The sequence below is a fragment of the Tauraco erythrolophus genome, chromosome 10, assembly GCF_009769465.1.
Source record: "Tauraco erythrolophus isolate bTauEry1 chromosome 10, bTauEry1.pri, whole genome shotgun sequence".
Lineage (NCBI taxonomy): Eukaryota > Metazoa > Chordata > Aves > Musophagiformes > Musophagidae > Tauraco > Tauraco erythrolophus.
The window spans coordinates 5,557,609-5,581,697 of NC_141474.1; the positions used below are offsets into that span (position 1 = coordinate 5,557,609).

Below are 24,089 nucleotides of genomic sequence, written 5' to 3' on the forward strand. Positions count from 1 at the left end.
GGAACGGCTGCTGCCGTCTGTGCCCTGCTGCAGGCTGGCCTCTGCGCCCCACCGCCTCCAACGAGAGCTCTTCGGAGATAATGACAGCAGGGACAGGCTTTCCCAACTCGCTTCTCAGTAGCTTTCTAGGAACCGATGGTTTGTCTTGTGTAAAATCCTCTCGGTGGAGAGGAAACAGTGATGACTAAGTCCTAGGAATCCTTCCTCGCCGAGCAGGCTGGTCTACAGGGACTGGCTCCGCAGCCAAGCCAAGTAGGGTGGCTTCAAGTGGTTAAAGTCTGGCTCAGGGGGCTCTTGCCCCTGGACTTGGAAGGGAAGTAGGGCCTGGCAGCAGTCAGGGTGACTTGAGCCGACACGACTGGCAGCAAGCCTTCCTATAGTACCAGTGAGAGCACAGCTTCACCTTCAGCACCAGCACGCAGTTGGCCGTCGCTTTGTCGTCACAGTCTTCTTCTGGGGAACAGAAGCATCCACAGAAGGGGTTAAAAGCAGATGTGTTTCCCTCAGCGGAGAGCTGGGCAGGGCAAAGGGCTCCCAAGGGCCCCCTCTCCCTCCCCACTCTCCTAGACTTACCTGGTGCCTCTGTGGGGCACAGCTGGAGTTGGCACATCTGCCTGGCTTCTGGTTTGGAAGAGGGGTCGCAGCCCTGAGCCAGCGCTTCCCCCTGGTAACACTTCACCTCGCGCAGTCGCACACCAGCACCGCACGTCTTGCTGCACTGTCGGGATCGAGAGGGAGGAAAGGGATCGTGAGAGATTTTTTTTTTATTTTTCTATAGTTCCCAAGTTCTTCCTTCCAGTGAGGCCTCCCTGTCCCTGCTTTGGAGAGTGTTCTTGAGGAGGTTTGGGTCACATCCCACACTGATCTCCAATTTACGCTCCCCTTTCCTTGCTGAAGGAGAGCCTCCCTGAGCCAGGGCTGGGGCAGAGCAAGGCAGGAGTTTGCTTTCATCTCTTTAATGCAACCCAGAATAGTTTTTGCTTTGAGCGTTGATGCTGTGATAGATGATGGAGAAAATGGCTGCTGCGAGCCAGGCCCAGCTTCCTGTCCTCCCATTCCCTAAAAGCTCACCAGTTAAAATCAAGGGAAAGCAGGGAAAGACAGAACATTGACTCCCGGCAGAGGAGGAGACACAGCTGTATTGCCTGCAGTGCAGCGCACGCTCCTGCTGGAGGCAATGATCCATGTGCTCCAAGGTTTTCCCTAGCTCCCACGTGCCAGTCCCTCCACCGGCTGCCTGGTCTGCAGAAGAGCAGAGCTCACGATCCCGTCCAGACCTAGCAGAGCCCTTGGCACAACAGGCTCCTAGAAAGCCTCAGTGCAGGTTGTGCTCCACCAACCTCCTCTCCCCCTTCCCCACCACCCCGAGCCCTACCTGAGACCAGGAGGTAGTGAACCACGTTGAACATGGCCTCTTGAAACAGGCAGCTTGTTCCTCAGGTTTCTGAAAGGCTTCGCAGCGCTTCTCGGGGTACTCCCTGTACACACCGTTCTCCAGGCCCGCACACAAGACCACCCGGGTCTTCATCCCTCGCCCACAGCTGGCATCACACTGGCGAAGAGAACAGAGCAGCCAGGTAACAAATGATGATCATCAGTTATAAAGCTTCAAGTAGGATGGTGTCCTACTCAGAAACAAGGTCCTTTACGCATGTGCTAACACCAGCCTAAGAGAGGTAGTGCTGTCCAGGTCACAGGAGCAACAGGTGTCTGCAAAGGAGCTGGATTTCTTAGGGAGTGAGGACAGCAGCTGGTACTTACTGCTTAGCCAGCACCAGGGATGCCAAATTCACCTTGGCTGGCCTTAAGAGCAGCTACCACTAGGGACCTGGCGCAGCCAAGGTAAGGCTACCAGAGTCTGTTTCTGTCTTATTTTACGTGTATCTGTGTTCTCAAAGACCATGTAATGTATTCATGTAGAAACTTACGTCTTGGAGTACTGACAAGCTTTGCATGGGCCCAAGAGGTCCAAACTGGTGCACTGCAGGTGATGTGCACGGACAAGTACTGCTGAGCCCAAAGCCATGCAGGCTTAGCTGGGAGGACTCACTCTCAGGACACCACCACGAGAAGCAGCAGGAGGCAGGACCTGATTCCAGCTCAGCTCCCAGACGCCCATTGACGCAGTTGCCTGTTTGAGAGTTCACTGCTTTGTGCCCTCCTTCACCGTGCCAGGGCCAGCACAGCTGGCTTGTATCTGCCCTTAGTCATCCTGTCAACTCAGAGCTCATCAGCCGAGAGAACGCAGCAAAGGCAAAGAAGCTGGCACACGCAAAGGTGGGGAGCTTAGCTGGTCTTTCAGCATTCAGGTGAGTTTAATAGCCTGGACACAGCTGAAAAACAGCACTGCAGCATTGTGTGTGACCCACACCACAGACCAGAGCAGGAGAGGGTCTCTAGGATTAACCGGTTTGTGCTCATTACCAGTGATAAAGGGAGACTCAGCTGAATGTGGTCAACAGCTATAAAGGGCAGCAAAGGGAGAACAGAGGCTTAGCTGTAGTTGGAGGGGAGAGGGCTTGGCTGCTTCTCTGGGTCCCTAGAAATCTTCTTCCTTGGTGCTTTGTGGATCTCTGTTTTGCTCAAGACTTTAAAGACAAAGCCTAAACCCCACAACTGACTCAGTGTGTTCCTCCTGGGTGCTCTGGAATTTGGATCATCTTATACCAGGAAGCTTAAAGCCTCTAGGTGTGGAGCTACCAAAGGGGTGTAAGTAGACTGGCAGACATGAATTGTTTGGTGGAATGGGGCACCTGGACCATGTTCACTGGACTGTAAGTACAGAGTCATGGCCTGGATGTGACTTCTAGGGCAGGGATGTGGGCTGTGGCTCAGGTTTACCTCTGGGTATTATTTATCAGAGATGAAGCTGGTTTTGTTGTGGCTTTCACTTTACTAGTGAGATCGAAATCTTTAGGGAGGTGAGTGCATGTTCTGGACAAAGAGCTTTGCTGAGGTGTCTGCAAATGCCAGCTGGGAGCCAGAGGTGGGAGAGGACAGTTTCCTTAAGACATTGCTGCCCTCCAATGGAGGTCCCTGGGAAGGCAGTAGATGCTACAAACTTTGGGGTGACCTTTAGGGTATGGAGGGGGACAAGCTGGGGTATTTATTGCTCTTTGTGGCTCTCTGGAAGGAGCTAGGACAAGGGTACAGCTCCATGGTTGGAGGTCACACCATACAACCTTGCTCTGCCAAGAGAGCCAGGCTCCCACCATCTCCTGTGGGATATGAGGTGGGAAGGAGGGCTGAGTTGGGTTTGGTTTGGCTTTACCTGGTCCCACTCCTGCTCCACCCAGTGCGCGGGGCAGTTCTTGTCTCCACACGGATGGACAGCCAGGGGCTTGGTGGCTGGGTCACACTGCGAGTCGGAGATCACTTTGCCCTCCAGGTTGCGACACGCGATGAAGCGGCTCATGCGTCCCTCACCACACGAACCTGAGCACTTGGAGGAATAAAGGGCATTTAGACACGTCAGAAAGCAGGAAGGTGGAAGGGTTAAGGTCAGCGGTGCCAGGAGACCTGAGTCCAGAGAACTAGCCCTGCCACTGGGACTGTGGTACTGGACCCCAAGGGTCTTCAGCGGTACACTTGGTCAGGGGCTTCCATTCTCCAAGCGTCATGAGCTTCCCAGATTATTGAATGGAGCTCACCTCACAGCCAATCAAAATTTACAGCATGGAGAGGCCAAGATACAGATTATTCTAGTTTCTTTAGCTTAGCCTCTGCCAGAAGAAACCCAAAAGAGAGCAGTAGCATGACTGCCCACCTGCTCCCTCCCACCAGCCCTGCACCCCTGGCATCGGGTGCAAGGAGATGCAGACCCTCCGGACTCACCGGGCCCCAATCCGAAGCGGTCCAGCGGCGGTCACAGGGCGGCCCTGTGCACGCCTTCTCGCTGCTGGGCTTCTGGGACTCATCGCAGAGGGGTGCTTCCACCGAGCAGCGCACCTCCCGCTTCATCGTGCCCTGCGTGCCACACCGGGCTGAGCACTGCAATAGTCAGAGAGTCAGTCCCAGAGCTCAGAGGCAGGGAACAAGGGGGATGAGCAAAGACAACGGAGGCAGCTGTGCCTCCTCCTGCTGCACTAGGGGAGAGGGGAACGGCCCCAGCAGGGACAGAAAAAGGTGGGTCCATCTCTCTCTCTGCTGCTTGGTTACTTTGGGTCCTAGAGCTCCAACACTCCAGGATGCTGAAGCCTGGGCTGCTATTCAAAGTCACTGGGCAGCTCCACTGTGCCAGTCCCAAGCAGGCTGTGGGAAGTCAATCAAAATCCTTTTAGGGTTTTAGCTCCTCTATGTCTCCATGCTGTTTTCCCATCTGCCCTTAGTTAAATCCTTGGGAAGAGGGAGGCAGAGACTCTTGCTGACAGGGCTTTCATTTGGTTAACGTCCTGCTTGAGAAGTGACCTTAGAAAAAATGTTTTGCAATGGCCTTTGTTTGCTGGGCAGCGGGTAAAGGCAGTCCTTGCTTCCCCAGGATGCAGCTGGCCAGGGGCTTCCTCAGCACCCAACATCTGCCAGCCACCTTCCCCCAGCCCAGCCCTGGCTGCGTACCTCTGGGAACAAAGCTCCCCTGCCACCTACCTCGGACCACTCGGAGAGCTCCCACTGGGGCCCACAGGCCTTGTTCTTGCAGGCTTTTCTCTCCATGGGTCTGGCCAGCCCAGCTGACTCACAGAGGTCATCATAAACGGAGCTGTCAAAGCCTGGAGCCAGCATCTTCCAGCAGCGCACGGTGCGGTACTGATAGCCCTCACCACAGGTCCTGGAGCATTCGCTCCACCGGCTGGTCTCCCACCTCCACAAGCAGTCCCCAGGAGAGAAAGCACAAAGGAAAACCCAGGTAAGGGGAACAAGGGACATGGGGTGGCTGGGAGGTGCCTGCACACCTGGGACTCCCTCACCCAGCAGATGCTGCTATGAATCTGCCCATCACTTATATGTCTGTATTAAGGAGGGGCTGGTCTTGAAAGCTTTGCCCTTAGCAGGCAATTTAGACAGCAAATTCCTTCCCTCTTTTTGCTTACTAGGGGATACAAGGGCTTAGCTGTGTAAGCGTTATCTTCCAGCCCAGAAATGGCTGTATACTTTGAGCAAAACATGACCCTTACAAAGACATGCTGTCCCTGTGGACAGCTGATGTCACTTCTACTCACCTAGGCTGGCAGTCTCTCCCCGTGCAAAATTCGTGAGTAGGTTCTGGTCGGGTTAGGGCGTCGCAGTATGTTTCATCCACTTCCACTCCGTCGTACCGGACACACATCGCATAGGAGGTGCTGATACCTGCTGGGCAATCAAGACTCTCTTTTGGTCAGGCTCCATCAGATCCAAAAGCCTTCTCCCACCATGATTAAATTACTAGAGTGCTCACTGCATCTGAAACTCTATCTGCTGTTCTAAAAAATACCAGTGTTCTCTCTGTCAACAGCCAAAAAGGACCTCACAGGATCAGTCACCTGAAGCCAAACCTACCTGAAGTGCACGTGGAGCTGCAGGGGGCATAAGCTGAGACTTTCCACCGATACATGTCAGCCAAGCTGATGTCATCATGGCCCACGGGGCTCACATCAAACTCATTGCTGTGGGAAAAGGAGGCAGCGTGAGCTAAAAATGAAAAATCACTGCAAATGTAAAATACAGTGAATTTCTTCTTCACTGTCTTTGAAGATGGGAAGAAACCCAGTGTTTCTGCTCTCCATCTCCCCCCCCCTTGGGCAAGATCCCCCTCACTCTTGAAGAGAGTGCAAAGCCTTGATCCACCTCCTGAATTCAACTAGCAAGGCTGTGAATAGCCATGGATCAATGTCCCTCTGGGAGGAAGCATCGTTCCTAGTGAGCCTCGTGTATGCTATGGTCTTTCAGCCATATGCATGCTCTCAGCCTCAGTTCATACTATCACCTTGAGAGATACGATATGAGGTTGGAAAGGAGAACTCAAGCAAGGTCCCTCTTAGTATCATATAATGCAGTGGGGCGAGTTCACATGTGGTTTGCCAGAAGTGTTTAAAACCTGGCGCTCAGTCTCCTGTCATTGAAGTCACAGGAGCTTATGTGCCAAGTGGAGTGGGACAGGAGGGGCATGTTGTGGTGCTAAATGTGTGTATGCGACATGCTATAGGCTCCTGGCCTTCTTTACAACTGCATCAGTGTTGGCCCCACAGGTCCTTCAGCACTGATTTAAATGGATCCCTTAGAGGCAGGAGGAGCTGAAATACGTTCTGGGAGCTCTGAGTCAGGTCAGTTGTGACAGTCTTTGGAGGACATGCCATTGGTCAAGGATCTACAGCAGCTTCCATGGACAGACACTGGTGAATGGGAACATCAAGGACAACAGTGAGACTACCAGAGGATTGGCTCCACCCTCCCTCCCCAGCTAACCATGCTCCTGTTTTGTCCAGGAAATCAAGTGCCACCTTTCAGTGCCAGGGGCTTGCAGAGGCTCTGCCTGGCTGATGTCCATGGTTGGGCTGGCACCTAGCAGAGGGCTCTCCACAGATGCCATCATGCTGTAGTTGGCTGCTTTCCCCTGACTCCCAGCAAATGCCTCCACCTTCAAGTCCTCCAGGGAGTTCTTACGGGCCGGCGCTCTGTGAAGGCCCCGTGGCCACTGGGCAGCTGTCTCAGTCCATAGTCCTGCCGTGGAGTTCCTCGGGGCCAGCCTGGCTGCCAGGTGCTGCAGCTCCCTACAGAAGGCAGTGTTGTGCAGGTCTCGGTGACACAGTCGCCGGAAGAGACGAAGCCTGGAGGATGCTACACGGCTGTTCTCCGAGAGCTCAGATTTCCTCATGCTGTAAGGTACAGCTGTGCTGATGGAAATTTGATTGAACCTGAGAGCTGGAAGAAAAATACGGGGATGCTTTAACTATATTGGACGGCTTATACTTCAGCATGTGGTATTTAACAAGGCAAAAACCATTTGGTATTTGGCCTCAAAATCATAAAATTGCTACCAGGGTGCACCAACAGGCCTTAACTGCCCTGACCAACCTCACACGCACTCTTTGCCCATGGGTCAGGAGCTCCATTTAAGCCTTCAGTCCTGGCCTGACCAATGTTGCAGGTGTACTTTGTTCCTGAATTGTTGTTTGGCTTTCCCAGACTGACCTCAGATTTGGCTTGTCACCTCGCTTTCACCTGATGATCACCGGACTATTGCTAGGACCTGTTGCTGTCACTGCCCTGCTTGCCAGTCTCAAGTGCTGTGGGACTGCCCTGCCTGAGAAGGTACTGCCTGATCTGTCTGGTGGCCACACTCTCCCAGCTTCCCTTCCCTTACGGAGCTCCTGGCCTTTGTTGCTCCCTGACAGTCTCCACCCTGCTATTAATCATGTTTCCCTCCTGTCTGTTCTGATGGTAAAGCCACCTTAGATTTCAAGATGATCAATGTGGGATAGAATCATAGAACAGTTTGGGTTGGAAGGGACCTTAAAGATCATCTAGTTCCAACCCCTCTGCCATGGGCAGGGACACCCTCCACTAGATCAGGTTACTAAAAGCCTCATCCAGCCTGGCCTTGAACACTTCCAGGGATGGAGCATGTCCACTTTCAATGAACAAAATGAGAGAGAAGGAAAAAAACTAAGCAACCAACCCAACTCTGTTTCTCCACCAATTGCTGCTGCTTCCTCCTCTTCTTCCTCTCCTGTGTTTGCATGGTAGACCTGTCTTATCTGAAAGTCATACTTCTCTTTCTCTTCACCTTGTTCCCAGCCCCAGTCCTGAGTCTGACTGGAGGAGTTGGTTTGGAAGAAGTGCGGGTGGCCAAAGCCTAAGTCTTCATGCCCTTCTCTTAGAGGAAGCTGTTCACTGGTGTCATCTGGTGACAGGGAGAGCCACGTGGCATTGAAATCCTGGGCAGCTCTGGAGTTTGCTGGAATGGGATGGTTCTGGCTGGTCTCTGGTAGGTGATGATAAAGAGGTCTGTCTACAGCAGGAGCTGCAGTTCGGAGAGGTGGTGTCCGTGGTACAGTGTAGTCATAAGTTATGTGTGGCATTTTCCCATTGAAGTTATAGTACTGGAGGCAACAGGGAAAGAAAACAAAACCCTTTTTATTTTAAGGACGTGTATTTCCCAGAGACCTTGTCTAGCCACATCCATTTTATGACAGATGTTAAGAGAAGATGGTATCCTCATAAACCCAAGGAAACCTCCCAAGACAGTATCTGGTTTCCTCAGCCACCTAAGCACTCAGGTTTGGCTTGGGAACCAGGTTATTATCCCCTTCGTCTGAGAGAGGCTCACAATTCTGGGACAGGCAAGACAGGAAAGCCTAAAGCTAGCTCCTCACATACCATGGCATTCAGAGACTGGTTAGTGGGCCCATGAGCTATGATGTACTCCAGCCCATCTGAGTTCAGGCTCGAGGGCCGCCGGTACTTGAAGATCGTGCCAGCGACTCTGAAGTTCTGGGGATTGTCAATGGCGGAGTTGCCGTTGAAGAAGAAATGCCCGGATTCATCTGCGAGTGCTTCAAAGAGAGAGAAAAGGGACAAATGTGATACTCTGTGCAGAACACCGGGGCTGCGCTGGCACTGAGGTGAGCAAACAGCTCATGCCCGAGAAGAGCCCAAAAGAAAAGGAACTGCAGGCCCTCCAGCATTCATCTTTTGCATCGGGTCAGATCAGTGCTCTTCAAAGCCTGCTGCTTTCATGTCCCTCTCCAACAAGAGCACAAATGTCTTCACAACAGGGACTGCCCATAGTGAGCTTGGTTTCCAAATGTCCCTCCTGCCGCAGGCTGCTGGAGATGTGGTAACCTTGGTTTACAGAGAGATGAAAAGCCCCTGTGCTACCTTGGAGGAAATGCTCACCGATAGCTCTCTCCCAGTGCAGATGGAAGTGCACAGAGCCCTCCTCCCACCTCCCAGGCAGCTGAACTGGGACCCCCATGTCTGTCTGGTTCCTCAGCTTACCTAGGATGTTTTCTGTTTTCCTGCGCTCAATGATGAGGATGTCCGTGGCACCGGCAGGGATGTTGGTGATGAACACGTAACCTGAGGAACAGGAACAGAGCAGAAGGTGAGGAAACCCCAAGGACAGAATAAAAAGGTCTAGGTAGGAAAAGCAGCTTGTAGGATAAATGTGTACGTGGGAGGAGAGCGCTGCCCTTCAGGGGCAGGATGCTAAGGCCATAAACGCACGTTGCGCCAGTCTGTGAGCTCTAATCCCAGCTCCCCTCTGAAGTCCTGTTACAGGTCACCAGTAGGGTCTCTAAGGCTCAGTCTGAGCATTGCAGGGTTTGGAGTGAGGAAGGAATCCCACAAGTACAACAGTCTGGCTTTAGGTGTGCGGATGAACCTGCTCTCACACTCTTTCTGGCAAGAGCACAGATAAAGTTTACTAGTGATCAGAGCTGATGCTGAACAGAGGATGGAGAAGACCACAGGTTCTCTCAGCTCCTGACTCAACAGAATTTGTCTCAGGAGTAGCATAAAAACTGACCTTTAAAGGGAGAGGAAATAGGAATGCTCTTAAAGTTGTGTGGTTTGGCAGCTTGTCCTTCCTGCTAGAAAAGCAGGTCTTGTCTGCTCTGTAAGATTTGTATGGGGACTGGAATGGGGGGCCAAAACTGTATCTGTGCTGCTAGAGGGGATAGCACCATTACCCCTGCTCTGGAAAGGGGCCTGAGTGTTTTTCTAGTCTGGTGTCTGTAGAGAGTGAGGCAAACCAGTGAAACAACAGTGTGAAACAGTGTTCCAAAACATCCTCAAACCACAGTTAATTAATTACTAATGAACATACCACAGTCTATTCCTTCTGTGGGTGGAGGAATGAGCCATGAGGTTGCAAGGGATGAATCTCAGCCCACTTGCAGAGGGGCTGTCCCTTAGCTGTGCCAGCCACAGGACTGGGGAAAGCAGGAGATTAAGTGCAGGCTGAAACAAAACGCTGTGACCCTCATCATAGGAGCTTAAGTTTCAAATGAACACGTAGCACAAATGAAAGAAGATTCATTGATCTCTTCACATTATCTGAGGTGGGCGAGATGCCAAAATCAATAGGAACAAATAGATCCCCAGCTGCTTCCTATCGTAAAGAGGTGAAGGGAAACCTTACCCCAGCCTAATATACAGCACATCAAAACCAATCTCCTCTGGTGATTAAGTGAAAAGGACAAAACACAGGCATTTAAGCAGGGGTGGCACTCTTCAGCTCTTTCCACCAAGCAGCTGGGAAACTCCTACCCGTATTCAAGCCAGTCACCCTTCATGCCAGCTGGTGGTAAGAGGTAGCAGGTGAAGTCTCCGGACTGTGGTAGCAGGGAGTACCTATCTGTGAGATTGCCTTTCGGAAGCTGCCCGAGACACGGTGGCAAGTGCTGCCGTCCCCTCCACACACCCTGCATCTGTCCATCGTCCGGGGTGAGTACAGGTTCCCATCGCACCCAACCGGCTGCAAAGAATAAAACAAGAGAGGGTTTCCTGGGGTCAGCTTATCTCCATAGGTCAGGGTCTCCTCAGGGAAATGCTACTGTGCATTTTGGTGAGGTTCTGTGGGGTATGTAGGTTAGCTTGGAGTGGAGTAATGAATGAATCCAACAGCAGTAACAATTCACCTGTGTAACCTGTGACCATCTACATTGTGTCCCTGATCCTGGGCAGGTGTGCCTGTGTGTAGGGGAATGGAGTAAGACTTGGGTAAGCTGTTTTGGCTCCTTTTGTCTGTATTTAGGCCAGTCCTTCTCACTGAAATAATGACATACAACATCACTCTCCAGGAGATGCTGCATCTGAGGTTGTAGGGCACCTCTCTGTAACACTATATACAACCACCCTTTATCTTTGCCATATGAGATGAAAAATCAAATGGAAGATTTTTTAATTTTTTTTTTTTTTAAATTGGATGACTATGTAAACAAACCTGCAATTTTAGTCTTCTCTGTGCTGGGAGGAAAGTGCCATCAGTCAGTGGGAACATGTGGATGTATATAATTCCCCTTGTGTGAACCTCTCTGCTCTCCTCTAGCCCATAGGTATTCAAGAGTGATTGTAATTACTCCACGCCAGGTCTTGGTTTTGATTTTCTGCTGGGACTGCTTGCCTTGTGATGACCAGGAGTTCCAGTCATGCACTTATGCTCCCAATTTCTGTACTACTTCCTCTCAAAGCCTCACCTCACACTTCCCATTGATGCAGACCCCTTGATAGGTCCTGTCCTTGCAGGAGGTACCATCCTGCGCTCGGGCCATCAGCTGCCTCTCTCCACTCTGGGTGGTGCATTGGAGGTCACATGGCTTGTTGGAGATACTGGTGTAGTCGTCTGAAGGGACAGAGGCAGAAAGTCACCAAGCAGATCAAGGTGTTCAGAGATGGGCAGAGAGGAAGGGGACTTTCCTCTTATCCATACTGATGGTTTGGTATCACCTTGGATGTTCTTGCTGCTTAAGACAAGACCCCAAGGCTACAGATTTTGTAGCAGTAAAGGGGTCATGGTATGAGGCTGCAGCTTGGGACCATGCCTAGCAGAAATGCTTCTTGCTGGCAAACCCTCTTTCTAGCCATACCCTCTCCCCTTTGCAGTGCCACCTCCTGTGCCAGATGCAGGAATCTGCATCAGCAGATCCCAGGCCACACTTAAATACACAAGGGTAAGCAAGACCTGTAAGAGGGCTACTGACTGTGTGGGGCTGTGGCCAGCTACACCCCATTCAGCTGAACAACTAAAGCTAGAGGTGCTGGTGTTCTATGTCCCTTTGGCAGCTAATGGAAAGAGGGTAAGATCTTAGGTGAGCTCAGTCTGGGCCTTAAGGGACAACTGGCAACCCATGTTAAGCAATCTGTCTTGCCTGTGCAGGAAACGGATGGGCATCCTGTTCAGAACAACCCACCACCAACCCAGTGGGAAGCATGCTGGGTGACAGAGGCAGCCAAAATGGTAGAAGGCACAAAGAGCGTGAACACCCACTCTGCCAAGATGACTGCTGGTTAGCCAAGACAATTCAGAGAAGCCTGTGTCCTGTCTGCCCACCAGTGCTTGCTGATGTAGGATCCAAAACAGGAGCAATGTAGTGAGAGAGGACGCCTGGCTGGGTGGAGCAGTTCTGTGAAGAGACAGGGAACGATTTCTCCAAAGCAGGGAGCATAGGGAAGCACTTCCAGACCAGCCAGGAGCATCCATCCCTTGTCCCCTGGGACCTTCCCCTTCTCCTGTGTCTGAGAAGATCCTGTGGGTGTTTTCTCACCCTGATCCTTTGTGTGAAGCTGTGAAAACCCACCTGGATAGAGGGGCATCCAGTGGTAGTAGCGCTTCCCAAAGGCTTTGGCATTGAAACTGGAGCACTGCTGCTGTTTGAAGCTTGCTGTGTTGGCTGGGCAGGGCTACAGAGGGAATAAATGTGATCAAAAGCTCCCTATGTCACAGTCATGGTTGTGACAGCTGCCGATCCCTCTGCATCCTTGAAGGATGAGAATGCCCTGTCCACCCTGGAAGAAATCAGTGATGGACTCTGAGATGCCATAATACAGGCAGAAAGGCCAGGCCTCCATCACCAAGGGCCCCTCAGACAGCTGTATGTAACAGTCCTGAAAAAAATTACTTCAAGCAAAGGGAAAAGCATGCTGGAAAAACTCCATCCCTCCCTCCACCCCACAACAAATAACGTTTTTATATCCTTTTCCCCACCTCTCAGTCCCAGACAGTAGATCCCATTCCCCACATCTTCAAAGGCATGCTGTCAAACACTCCAGGAGTGGATCATACCCCTTGTCTACACAACTCTGACAGACCAGTTGCACCCTGAGTGTGCTGGTGCTCTTGCAGCTCCAAGTGTGACTGACCCTCTGAGTCCCGCATGCCCCAGAGAAGACCAGTCACTACGGGAAGCAACTCTCACCTGCTGCTGGCACAGTTGGTAGTGCTTGGCTTGACCAATACACATGGTGCTGTTTGTTCCCTGGGGCATCGGGAGCCTGCAAAGCAGAAAGAAAATGAGCTGGAGGTCTGTGAAGTACTGAGGTATTGAGGATGACAGAGAAGTCAGGCGTGACTTAGGTGGGAGAAGCAAGGCAGACATTTTATGAGAACAAAGCCTTCTGCATCTAGACTAGCCAACGTCTCCTCTGAAACACCTTTTCAGGGCTTTTAGGTGGACTGTGATTTTAGGCTACTCTCATTTTGGGGCAGGTTGAGCAGATGGGGAGCAACTGGGGTATCACCATCCCTGCGTCCCTTCACCTCTGAGCTCCAAAAGGGTTGATGTGACAAAAGGACAATAGGCCCTGATGATCCATCGCTCCCATGGAAGCACCCAGGATTTGCAGTGACCAGGGGAGTTGATTTCAGGATTCACTGTGCAGTAGGCAGAGAGACAGCACCTCTCATGGAGAATGGCCACCTGAAAAAATTAGCAGGAAAGGCTTAGTGCAGATGATGGACCAAAACCACAGGAACTTCTCAATGCTTGATGCTTTAGCTCTGGCCAGGAGGAGTCACCAGGGAATACTGGAGTCCTTGACTGATACAAAGGCGAAAAACTTCTTGAAAGCTGAGAAGACATACGGAGAATGCCTGAGACCACAGACTAAGGCAATGTGGTCTGTGTAACGATCTGCGGCAGATAATGCACTAACAGTATTGGGAACTCGGGATGCACTGTGTAATGAAGAACCTGGTAGGCATATTCAGGCTGGACCGGCCAGAGGTACCGCAGCTGTCCCTCCAGAGCAATGCTTTATGTGATGTAGGCAGGAAAACTGCCATCCCTTTCAGCTGCGGCAGAGGCTGCCTGCAGTTTCACGCAGAAGATGTTTTGTGAGTGTGCTTGGCTCACACTTATGCCGGTCTCCTTAAAGCTGTGGAAACTTTTTGGCTGGGTTTTATGTTGGGTTTTGGTTTTTTTTTTTTAATTCAGACTTGATCCCTGGAGTAAAATGTCACAGCGAAGCCCTCCCCTCCCCAGCTGTGGAGTCAAGGATAGAGCAGATGTCGAACGGAGAGAAAAATCTCTCTTCTGGCAGCAGCGAAGGGCAGAAGGGCTGCTCTGGCTGTGCGGGGGTGTGGGACAGCCCCAGGCTCCCTTCCACCCTCTGATTCCCACTGCTCTCCCGTGATGGCCACAGTGTACTGGGAGGCTACGTCCAGATGGAAGGTGCTGCAGCACATCTGGACTCTTGCCGTGCCACCAACCAGCCCACATAAAAGAAGTCTTCTGCTGCAGGAAGGAGAGCAGGGGGGAGCCCTAGTCTGAGCTTCCTCTGCTCAGGAGTGCATTCACGCAGAAGGGAAAGGGGCCGAGCACGGGGCAGGCAGCCCCCGTGGGCTTGCTGTGCCGCAGGATTCCGGCTCTCATTAACATCTCAGGAGCCTGGAGTAGCAGGATAGTGAGGTGCCTGAGGAGGAGGAGGGCTTGGTGGCAAGGTGACCTGGAGGGGACAGTGGGAGTTCCGGCAGCTGAAGTTCCCCAGCTCTCCCCGCTCCCACAAACCCTGCCCAACGGATACCAGGGCTGTAGCAGCTGTAGGGGACAAATGTAGCTGTAGGGGACAAATGGAGATACTGTCAGGTGACAGCCAGATAAATGACAGAGGGGAAAAAAACTTGCAAGCTCTGCAGGGAATAAAGAGGGGAAACTGCTGAGACGCGGCTGAGCTGGCTGCTGCCGGGAGTAAATCAAGTCCCCAGAAGGTGTCTGGGAATGTGTACCCACATCCTTAGCACAGGAACTGTCTACAAATCAGGGTGAGGTTGGTCACAGCAGCCATGGCAAGAGAGGGTTTGTAAAAGAAAAAGGAAGAGGAGCTGGTCTTCTCCAGCCCACAACCCCGGCATCTCTAAGTCTCTCACAGACCCCAAGAGGGGACCAACCCCTTGCTCCCCATCGGACAAGCCAGGCTGAGTGACATGTTTAGGGAGCCTGTCGCCTGCCCACCGCAGCGTGCTTCTCCCTCGTCAGCCCTCTGCCCACCGCCTACCCCGTGGGCAACAGCCGCCTTCCTTTTTCGAGAGGCCGCAGAAGATTGAAGGGATGACCCTGCAAACCCAAGAGGTTTGGCCCAAAAATGCCGGTGGGGGACACCCCGTTTCCCCTCTGGTGCTTGAGGCCTGGCCAAGGGCACAGGCTGGGACACGACTCACCTCTGTCGCAAGCAGTGCCTCTCACGGGACATCACGCCTCCTCCGCAGGACCGGGAGCAGGTGGACCAGGAGCTCCACTCTCCCCACCACTTGGTGACTTCTTCATCCCAGGGGCCAGCTCCATCTGCTGCCTCACTACTGTCCTGACAGAAACAGAGGATGGTTAGCTGGAGAACCTGGCTCCGCACCTCCTTCCAAAGGCGGCTCCTCCAGGGAAAACATCACCTGGATGCCTTCTAAACGGGCAGCACTGGGACAAGTGTGGCAGGATCAGGTACCTGTGGGGCCACGCCAGGCTCACACATCTCAAAACTCCAATTTCCCTCCAAGACTGAGTTACACATGGGAAGGAGGACGCCTCCAAAATCTCCTGATGTGATGCAGAGAAGGGCTGTTGGGCTGGACACACGTGACAGTAAGACCAGCTGCAGCCTGACCCCCACAGCATTGCTCCCAGCCCAGGTGGGTCAGACAGAACAGCAGATCACAGCTCATGCTGCCCACCTGGGTCTGACACCCGGTCAGAAGAGAAGAGGAAGAGCCTGGCTGCATGGATGCCTGCCCACAGGGAAGCTGGAGGTACACATCTGTCCCTCACCAGAGCTGCATTTCTACAAATAAACTTCTCTTTGGGACTAAATCAGCACAGATCCAAGTTTCTCACCCTCCAACCTCCGCAAAAGTCATTTTCAAGGGTGCTCGAGAACCAGAGCCTCTTGCAATTGCTGTCTGCCCCTCTCCCCATCCACCCCACCACACTCAGAGGAGGATTGCTCCCTTTCCCAGCACACCTTGCTGGGGCTGAGCCTTTAAATTTGGCCAACCTGAGCTCTTCTGGCCCCAGCATGGTCGCTGCAGCAGGCTGCTGTTGGCTGTGCCTCCGCAATTCCTGGCAGGTAAGGGATTCTGTGTTTTAGCTGAGTTTTTTTCCCTTGCAATATTTTCCTGTTTAGCGTCTGATTTCCCAAAAGCTCCCAGGGACTTTGGCAAACGAGCCTGTGCAGGAACTAATTTGCTGTTTACTGAAACACAGCTGTGAAGAGTGTCAAATGCAGTAGTGAGTTTAACACAGGACAGTGATTCGTAGGGATTTATCCAGCTGGAAATGCTGACAGTGTTTCAGTAGAAGAAACTGAATAATGTGTGTGTGTATGTAAAACATGTTAAAGAAAGGGCTGAGGGAAGTTGTATCAGTGCTATTATTAGCTACTGTTAGTGGCAGTGGCTGATAAATAACCCTGTTGTGAAGAACTGGTCTGCAAAGCATAATTGATGGATGCGAAGGAAAACTCAGCAGGGTTTGCCCATGGCTAAATGTGCTCTGTTCAGTATTTTGGTTGACTGTCTCTTGGTCTTGTACTCTTTCATGGTGTAATAAAGCCGAAGCGTTCTTCATCTTGCAGTGCAATTCCTGCCGGAGAACTTGTCATTTCTACAGCGTCTGCCAACAGAGCAGAGGAGATGCAGCTGGTTTTAGGCAAATGTTTTTAAGTTGTAACATATCATAGTTGAAATGCACACAGTGCCTCTTCCTGGTGATGATACCACAGTCAGAGCATGTTGAAAATAACATACTCTGCCGCAGAAAAGCACCATGTTACCTGAGCCTTTACTCACTACTAGTAATTACAACAGTTGATTTTGAAAGCAATACAACAAAACTCTTTGCTGAACTTAGATGTTTGACTGGAGTTGACTTGCCTGACAGGGACCAAATGCTGTGGGCAGCAGCTGAGTTGCTCAAGAGAGAAATTAAATTTAAAAGAAATAGACGTGTTTTCAAAAATACCTTTTTCTCTTCTTCCAAATGATCATCTCAACCTGTTTTGTACGAGAATTTTTGTTGGGCTGTGTATTATCAGACCGTAAATGGAAATGCTGATTATGTGGCTTCTGAGTTTACAAAGGAAAGACACCAAAGGTCTCCTATTGTAAGGTATTTTCAGCTAAAATCTTTCCCTGACCCCTTCTCTGCTTCTCTGTGATAAGCATCTCAAGGCCTACAGAAGAAGAGCTTTTCACAACTGTCGGGAAGGAGAATGCCAATGATTTATCTGGTGTCTGTGCAGAGAGCTCAGCGCAATACAGCTTTCCCACAGCTGCAGTAATAATCAAAGCTGGTGCTTTACCACTTCACTCAGTGGTTACAAGAGGCATGTGGAATGCCTGGAAGGAAGGCATGTGGACCAAAAGCTGCAATATTTACATAGCTTTTCCCCAGGTGGTAATAAGAATTTGTGTAGCTGTAACCTGCAAGATAGTCCTGCTCCAGAGATCTTACAACCCAAATCGGTGAGACGGGACAGAAGGGAAATGGGTGAAGGGCAGTGAAATAGCCTTTTCTACTGACCTACCCCTGGATATGAAAAAGATTTTGTGCGTTTGGAGTGGTAGAAAGCTGTAGGCTCCTTTTCAGGATTACTGCTCTTGGGTGTTTTGCCTGGGTGCAAGGAGACTTGGCATGTGGTGGTAGAGCTGAGGTTTGGGGAAGATCAGCATCTCTACCTTTGTGTGCCTCTTTCTCCCAGTTAGAAAAGGATACGCTTCTCTCTCTGCTATGACTTTCAGGAATGACAGGAGCCCAAATGAAGATTTATTGAATGATGCTACTCAGAGACCTTTTTTTTTTTTTAAAAAAAATAAAATGTGTTCCTCTATATCCATAAGCCCTGCTTCTGCTTCCTCTCTGCACTGGAGGAATCAATCACTTTTTAAGTAGATTGATTTGGCTCTCAGGTTTTCCATGACCAAGCTCCTTTGCCAGTCCTTGCCTAGGAACGTTTATTTCCTCGTGTAAGCAAGGACAATGCTGAGCTGTCCCCTTGGTCAGTGAGACTGACGGCACGACTGCATCCGAGTCCTAGACCGGGTGATGCGGAGGGGGAGCTTCAGGTACTTAGAGCTGGGGCAGCTGGTTCCAGTCTGTGCTGAAGTTATTATATTGTCAGAAATAAATCTGCATTAACCATGACACACAAATGGCTCGTTTTTAATCAGAGATACTTGCATTTTCTAAATTTCCAGATAATAAACTAAGGACTGTGGGACAGACTCCAGATTAGATTAGCTCCTGACTTTAGTCTCCCAAGCCCTTCAGCAAATCCCAAGAGTTACCTTCTGGCTGAGTGAATCCCTCCCCGCCCCCCCCCTCCTCCTTGGAGAAGGAGAGGAAATCGAAGGGGCTTGACAACAACTCTTTTGCACTCTCCTGGTTAGGGGAGGTGTTGAAGCTGCTCTAACTCACACTCTGCTGCAGAATCACAGAAACAGAGCCAGCTGGAAACAGCGGAGCAGGAGACGGGCGTAGGTCCAGCCTTTATAAGGCTGGTTCTGCCTGGGCTTGAGTGAGTGCTCTGCCTAAAGGAGGTAAGAGAGTCCGTTACAATTCCTTAGGTGATGAGAAATATCAGGCCTAGAATTTACATCTGTAGAAAAGACAGACCACGTTCCAGCTCAGCCAGGTGCTCTCCGCAAGAATTTCCCCTGAGGCGGCTGTGGCTTGGCAGGCGGCGATTATACAGCTGCAGTTCTTCCTCTCGGAGGCTAACCAAGTTATTTCTGCGCCTCTGCACCTCCCCTGGAGATCAGGCAACCGAGCAGGTGAGGGCTGCCCTCCTGCCCCCTTCTTGGGGGGGTACCAGGGCTTTGAACCCCAACCTGCAGGGAACTTTTCCGGGATAAAATATCTGTCTCCAGATTTGCCAGTGTCAATGACAGAAACAGCAGTGTCTAAGCCAGCGCCACTGAAAGCTTTTTCTGTCTAACCGAAGACTCAGCAGCTGCTTCCCCTCTCCCCCCTGCCAGACAAAGGCTGCCACAAACAAAATGCCTCAGCCCAGCAAAGAAGGGTGGGCCTGGACTGACATCCTATTGGATTTCCAGGCGGTCTTTCTGAAGAGCTGAAAGGGATAAAATAAATTCTCCGCTGACTCTGTCATGCTCTGGATCAGATCTGAGCTACGCTGGGTTTCCCAGAAACCTGGGAATAACTGCAATTACCATGCCGGTGGCCCAGTCTCCCGTGTTGCTTATTGTCGTGCCTAATCTTCAGATTCATTAGAGCCTGGGTTGTGGAAAAAAGCTGTCTGGGAAGAGAGACCACAAACATGCCTGTTGAGTTCCCTTAATAGAGGAGCTTGGGGAGCGGAAGGCTCTCTGTGGCAGCCTGGCATGCCTTAAGGGCTGGCCCACCACTGAAGGGCACAGTAGCTGTCGTAAACAGTTCTGCTCAACCCTGTCTGAGCTTGAGACTACTAGAAACAACAGCTGAAAATGAAATAAATTCTTCACAGACCCTTTTTGAGGCCATTGACAGCATGTCCCCTACCAAAAATTTCCATGATCCTTTTACTTAAGGGCTGCTCTCTACAGCAAACCACACTGTTTTCTGAAATATAAGTAGCTTCAGATGTCTTAATGCCTGGAATGGATGTCAGATTATTATCTGGAAATGAATGACCATGTTCAGCTCCCGTGCTTTGGGTTCCCCGTGTCATTCTCTGACTAAAGCTGTGGTCAGAGATAGTGACCTGAAATAGGTCACTGAAAAATAGTGATAGCCCTGAAAAAAACAATAGCATTTGCAATTATGCCCTGATGTTTCACAAAAGAATTGGTGTTTTATGTAACACTCCTTCTCATCCTGTCATTGTTTTAGTCTATTTGGGTAGACTAGAGAGTTTGTATGAGAGATTCAATGTTGGATGCAGGCACAAAACCAAATTTTCCTTAGAAAAGTTGAAACGAGATATTTGAGGAGTTTCCTATGAGGGGAAGGTATCCTGAGGTATAATGAGCAACGCGGAATAATTTTTATGGGATCGGGAAGAACATTAATCTGGGGAAAAATGGAAGCTTACTACAGATGTGACATTGCAGCAGGTAAGTAACAAAAATCTGGGCATAGAATGAGGCGCAGATGAGCAGCAAATTAGAAAGCTGGTGAACAGAAGCCAGTGGAGCACTATCAAGTACTGCTCATAATCCTGCTGTGACAGAAAGTTCACAGGCAAGAGCTGCACATCGTTACAAAATATTTCATCCAAGTCAGGTCATTCCCTTCAAGTGGGATAATGTGCTTATTCTGGGGCAAGCCAGTAGAAAGAATGGAAATCTGTGAAGGGGAAGAAGGGAGTAACAGGAGGTGTGCATGAGAGGTATCTCTCTCTGCAGGTTTTTCAGAGGCATTTAATGCAGTTAGCCCTGAGTAGGGAGGAATTTGCTTACCCCACCTACGGACTGAGGCTCTCCAGGACACTTTTTGTGTAATCACATTGTATGTAGAAAACCCGGCAGCAAGAGGAATTGCAGATTAATTCCCTAATGGCCATTCCGTGTGCTGTCTTGCACGGGAGACGCCAATCAATACTATCAACCATGTCTGCCAGGCCAGCTTGCACCACGAAATCCTTGATCCGACAGCTCTGCAGGGATCCCCTGGAGCAAGGGAGTCCTCAGGGCAGAACAGGCATCAGTGCCGGTGTGCGTTTGTCCTGGAGAGGGCTGAGCAGACGTCCTCCCAGCCCCAGATGCCCTCATCTTAGGTGCTGTACAAACACAGCTGCCGGGGCAGGGAGGACCATGAGCCCCTAAGGCTTGTGTACACATGTCAATGGAGGAGTCCATCCAGGTCAGTCCTAAATGAAGGATTTCACATCTGTTTAGCTTGACCCAGCTTGCTCTGCCTGAAGCTTCTCTCTGACCGAGCCCTCCAGTCAAGGGGTTGCGGATATGCCTGAGGGTAAAAACGCAGTGGAAACGAGACACTGTGCTTCAAAATGAAGACAACCCCACAACAGGAGACGGTGCTGCTCCTCAGACCTGGGTTATCTGCAGCAAACCTGCGGTGTCTGGTCTTCACTGTGTTTTAAGACAGCCTCGTGTGAGATTGCTTCACCCCAGCCATGGAATCTGAGGCGTGGGGGTGGGAAACACAACCCCAAACCCTTTTCCTTTAGCAGAGCAGAATCCCTTTCAGCAGCAAAGAAATTGGGTCGGGTTCCCCTTGGGGAAACAGCAGCGCCGAACCACAATACACGCGGTGACCCGTGAAGGCAGAGGCACAGCCGGGCGCACTGGGAAGCCGGGATTTCTGCCTCCCCTGCCACAATAACGGGAACGATTCTCCCAAGCCTTGGGAAGGAGAAGGGGACTGGCAGCGGGGTTTCGATGCCGCTGTGAATCAAGTGCCATGAGGAGGGCCAGGCTGAGGAGGTCCCTTGTTGAGCAGATCAGAGCCAAGGGCAGTGCGGGGCTTTGATGCCCAGACGTGCACCGCACAGTCAGCAGGGAAAGCAGCTGCCTAAACCCCCAGCAGCTGCTCGGGGTGCGGGAGACAGAGGAAGGAGGAAAATATGTTTGTTTTCAGCCCTCAACTGGAGTCGACCCTCTGCTAGGGATGAAGGTGGGGGGAACCCCCAACCATTCAAAGGCCCCGCTCCGCCATGGTCCTTCTGGTGATGCTGGGAATGCTCCTCGGGCGCCCTCGCCCCCCCCGGCGACCTTTTGTTAGCGCCGGGCCGCTGGGGAGCGGGCAAAGCGTGCGCTCCTCGGGGTAAATTCGGGGGTGGCCACAACAAAACCCCATTCCCAAGAGCCTCCGAAGCAGGGAGGGCGGTGAGGGGGACTCCCACGTCCTGGCTGTCCCCTGCAGGAACCAGAAACCTACGGGGAAGGGCGAGCGGCCGCCGCTCCCCAGGACCACCCTGCCCCGCGCAGGCCCGGGGCGGCGGCACCAGCCGGACCGGCCGCGGCAGCTCGGAGCGCCCCTCCTGGCCCCGGCCCCGCCGCGGCTCCCCGAGGGGAGGGAAGGAGGGAGGGAAAAAGGGAAGGAGGGAGCGAGGGGAGGCTCCGCCGCCGCGGGCCCACCCGCCGCCGCTTACCTTAGCGCCGAGGTGGGCGGCGGCGGCGCGGAGAAGGAGGAGGAGGAGGAGGAAGAGGCGGCGGGGAGCGGCGGCCATGCCGCGCTGCTGCTGCTGCTGCAGCCGCGGCGGAGGAGGCGGCGAGGCGGCCCACCAGCGGCGGTAGCAGGAGCAGCCGCCGCCGGAGCGCGGGCCGGCATGGCTGGGGGAGTTAATGACTTTACAACCTGCCGGGTGGCGGGCGGCGACCCGCGGCGCGGCCGCTCGGCGGGGGATGGGGATGGGATGGGGATGGGATGGGATGGGCTGCGGGGGGAGGCCTCGGGGCTCGGCCCCCGCGGCCCGCCGGCGAGCTGCGGGGCAGGGGCGGGCAGCGGGGCGGGCAGCCCGAGCCTGCCCCTTCGCACCGCCCCGCCGGCGGCCGCTCCCCGCGCCCGGCCCGGCGGCAGCGTCTCTCGCCGCTTCCCGAAGCGCGTTCGCCGCCTCGGACAGCCTGGTTGCCCCCCCGCTCCGCGCAAACCCCTGACTCCCAACTTCGTTTCCTCCGGCACAAAAGCCGTTTGCGAGCCGATTGATCTTTTCCTGCCTTTTTCGGACAAGTTCTGGTTTAGTGCGTCCCTCTCGGCACCCGCAGTTTGTGCGCCGTGCTGGGAAAAATGATGGGAAACATCACCCTCGACGTGGAGAGCTGCCGTGGCTGATGCGGGAGATGAATCGCGGCCGCATGGTCAGCGAGCCCGATGAGCTGGTCCTTACCGAGAGGACACAGTTGCCCGAAGGCCGCGGTCCTCAGCCACGGTTTGTTAAGTCACATACCACAGCCCAGCTAAAGTCTCAAGTCAAGGTTGTTCTCCAACACCTCAGTTCACATGTCTTGTCTTTATGCTGCAAAATCAGGCGGCTTGAACCTCCTCACAGCAGTCTGCTCTCTGCTCAAGGGCTTCTCCGAAGATGCCACGGCACCTCAGAAGCTCTCCGAGACCTTCCAGGCTAAAGAAATCTGTCCATCCTCGTCTTTGGGTGCTGCTTTCAGGCTGGCACACTGAGATAGTCAACTGTGCAACTTCAAAGAGATAAAAATTGTTTGCTGGCATCTTCCCCCCCTCCTTTCTGCATCCCCCCCTTTCTGTGCTTGTGATCAGACGGCAGCTCTTGCGAGCAGTGGACAAAGTCTGTGCAAAAATGTCATCGGGTGTCCCCAGCCTGGGGCGGACGCCTGGGGAGCAGCAGTTTCTGCCTGCCAGATGTGCTGTCATTAGGGCAGGAAGGTGATCCGAGTCCTCTGCCCCTTCCCCACCGAGGGTTTGGGCCTCAAGGTGGAGGGAGGGGAGAGGAATGGTGGAGGGGTGTCAGCAGGGGGAGGCGACTGGGGACTCCTGATCAAAGCGGTTTGCTGGCAGGCAGGGATAAGGGGAGGAGGGGGCCTTCTGCTTCTGACCCCTTCAGAGAAAATGAGGGTGAGGAGCGCTGACAAATAACATGGTTGCACCATGAGCTGCCTTCTACAAAGGCAGGGAGGGAGGAAAAAAAGCTTGAGAGTCAATTCTTGGCTTTCCTGCCCTGCTGCAGCCGTGTGTAATGTTCCTCTGGAGCCAGCTCCTGCCCTGCAGATAGGCAAAGCTGCTGAGAGGCACAGAGGTGGGGGAGAGGCTGTGCCTAAAAGGAAAAGGGGGAGCTGGCTCCGGCTGAGCGAGGGAGCCGGTAGCGATGCTGGTCTCCCACAAGTTTCAGCTGCCTGATCTTCTTCAGCCCTCCTCAAAACCAGTGTCTGAGCAGGAGTCCTGGGAGGCAGAAGCAGGCTGTTGAGTGCTGCTCGGTGCAGAGATGATTTGGGGGGGGGGATCTGCATGTGAGGCACTAAGGGAGCGTGATGGGGCAAATCCAGGAAGCCTGCGATGCTCTCCCCTCCACCGCCTTCTCTGGCTCCTCTCTCCTGACCTTTCTTGCTGGTCCTGCTCTCATCCTACAAACACAACTCCCGAGACTCTTCTGGTCACAGGGGTGATGCAAGTGCAGCGTGGAAGGCAGCAAGATGATGTTAAAATGCTGCTCGCCATATTACAGCCTGAGTTTAAGCAGTGTGGTTGTTTTCTTGGCATTCAGAGGAGATTTTGAATACTCTCAGTCAATGTGGGAGCAAGGGTATGGGAGATAAA

The 24,089-nt window shown here is 52.5% G+C and overlaps 1 protein-coding gene across 3 annotated transcripts; it reads right to left on the reverse strand.

Moving 5' to 3' along the window:
• Positions 1-334: 334 nt before the first annotated feature.
• LOC104380034 (ADAMTS-like protein 2) lies at positions 335-22,133 on the reverse strand. Of its 3 annotated transcripts, none has more exons than XM_086617510.1 (18): positions 21,955-22,133; positions 15,074-15,211; positions 12,834-12,909; positions 12,216-12,318; positions 11,115-11,260; positions 10,270-10,393; positions 8,914-8,994; positions 8,293-8,468; positions 7,592-8,015; positions 6,414-6,834; positions 5,473-5,579; positions 5,157-5,283; positions 4,585-4,798; positions 3,835-3,990; positions 3,272-3,442; positions 1,376-1,552; positions 574-718; positions 335-453 (listed from the first exon to the last, which is right to left on the reverse strand). In XM_086617510.1, exons 1-18 carry the CDS (start codon positions 22,131-22,133, stop codon positions 335-337), a joined length of 3,084 nt encoding a protein of 1,027 aa, XP_086473636.1. The 3 variants fall into 3 exon arrangements, with proteins under 3 accessions (XP_086473636.1, XP_086473635.1, XP_086473637.1); XM_086617509.1 differs by having other exon boundaries at positions 5,157-5,286; XM_086617511.1 differs by having other exon boundaries at positions 5,157-5,286; positions 15,074-15,216; positions 21,955-22,032.
• Positions 22,134-24,089: the final 1,956 nt, after the last annotated feature.

Coding starts and splice junctions, on each gene's coding strand:
- LOC104380034 (XM_086617509.1), bottom strand. CDS start 22,133: ATGCCGGCCCGCGCTCCGGCGGCGGCTGCTCCTGCTACCGCCGCTGGT. Junction 12,319..12,833: donor ACCAACTGTGCCAGCAGCAG/GTGAGAGTTGCT, acceptor TTCCCTCTGTAG/CCCTGCCCAGCCAACACAGC. Junction 8,469..8,913: donor GAAAACAGAAAACATCCTAG/GTAAGCTGAGGA, acceptor CTCTCTTTGAAG/CACTCGCAGATGAATCCGGG.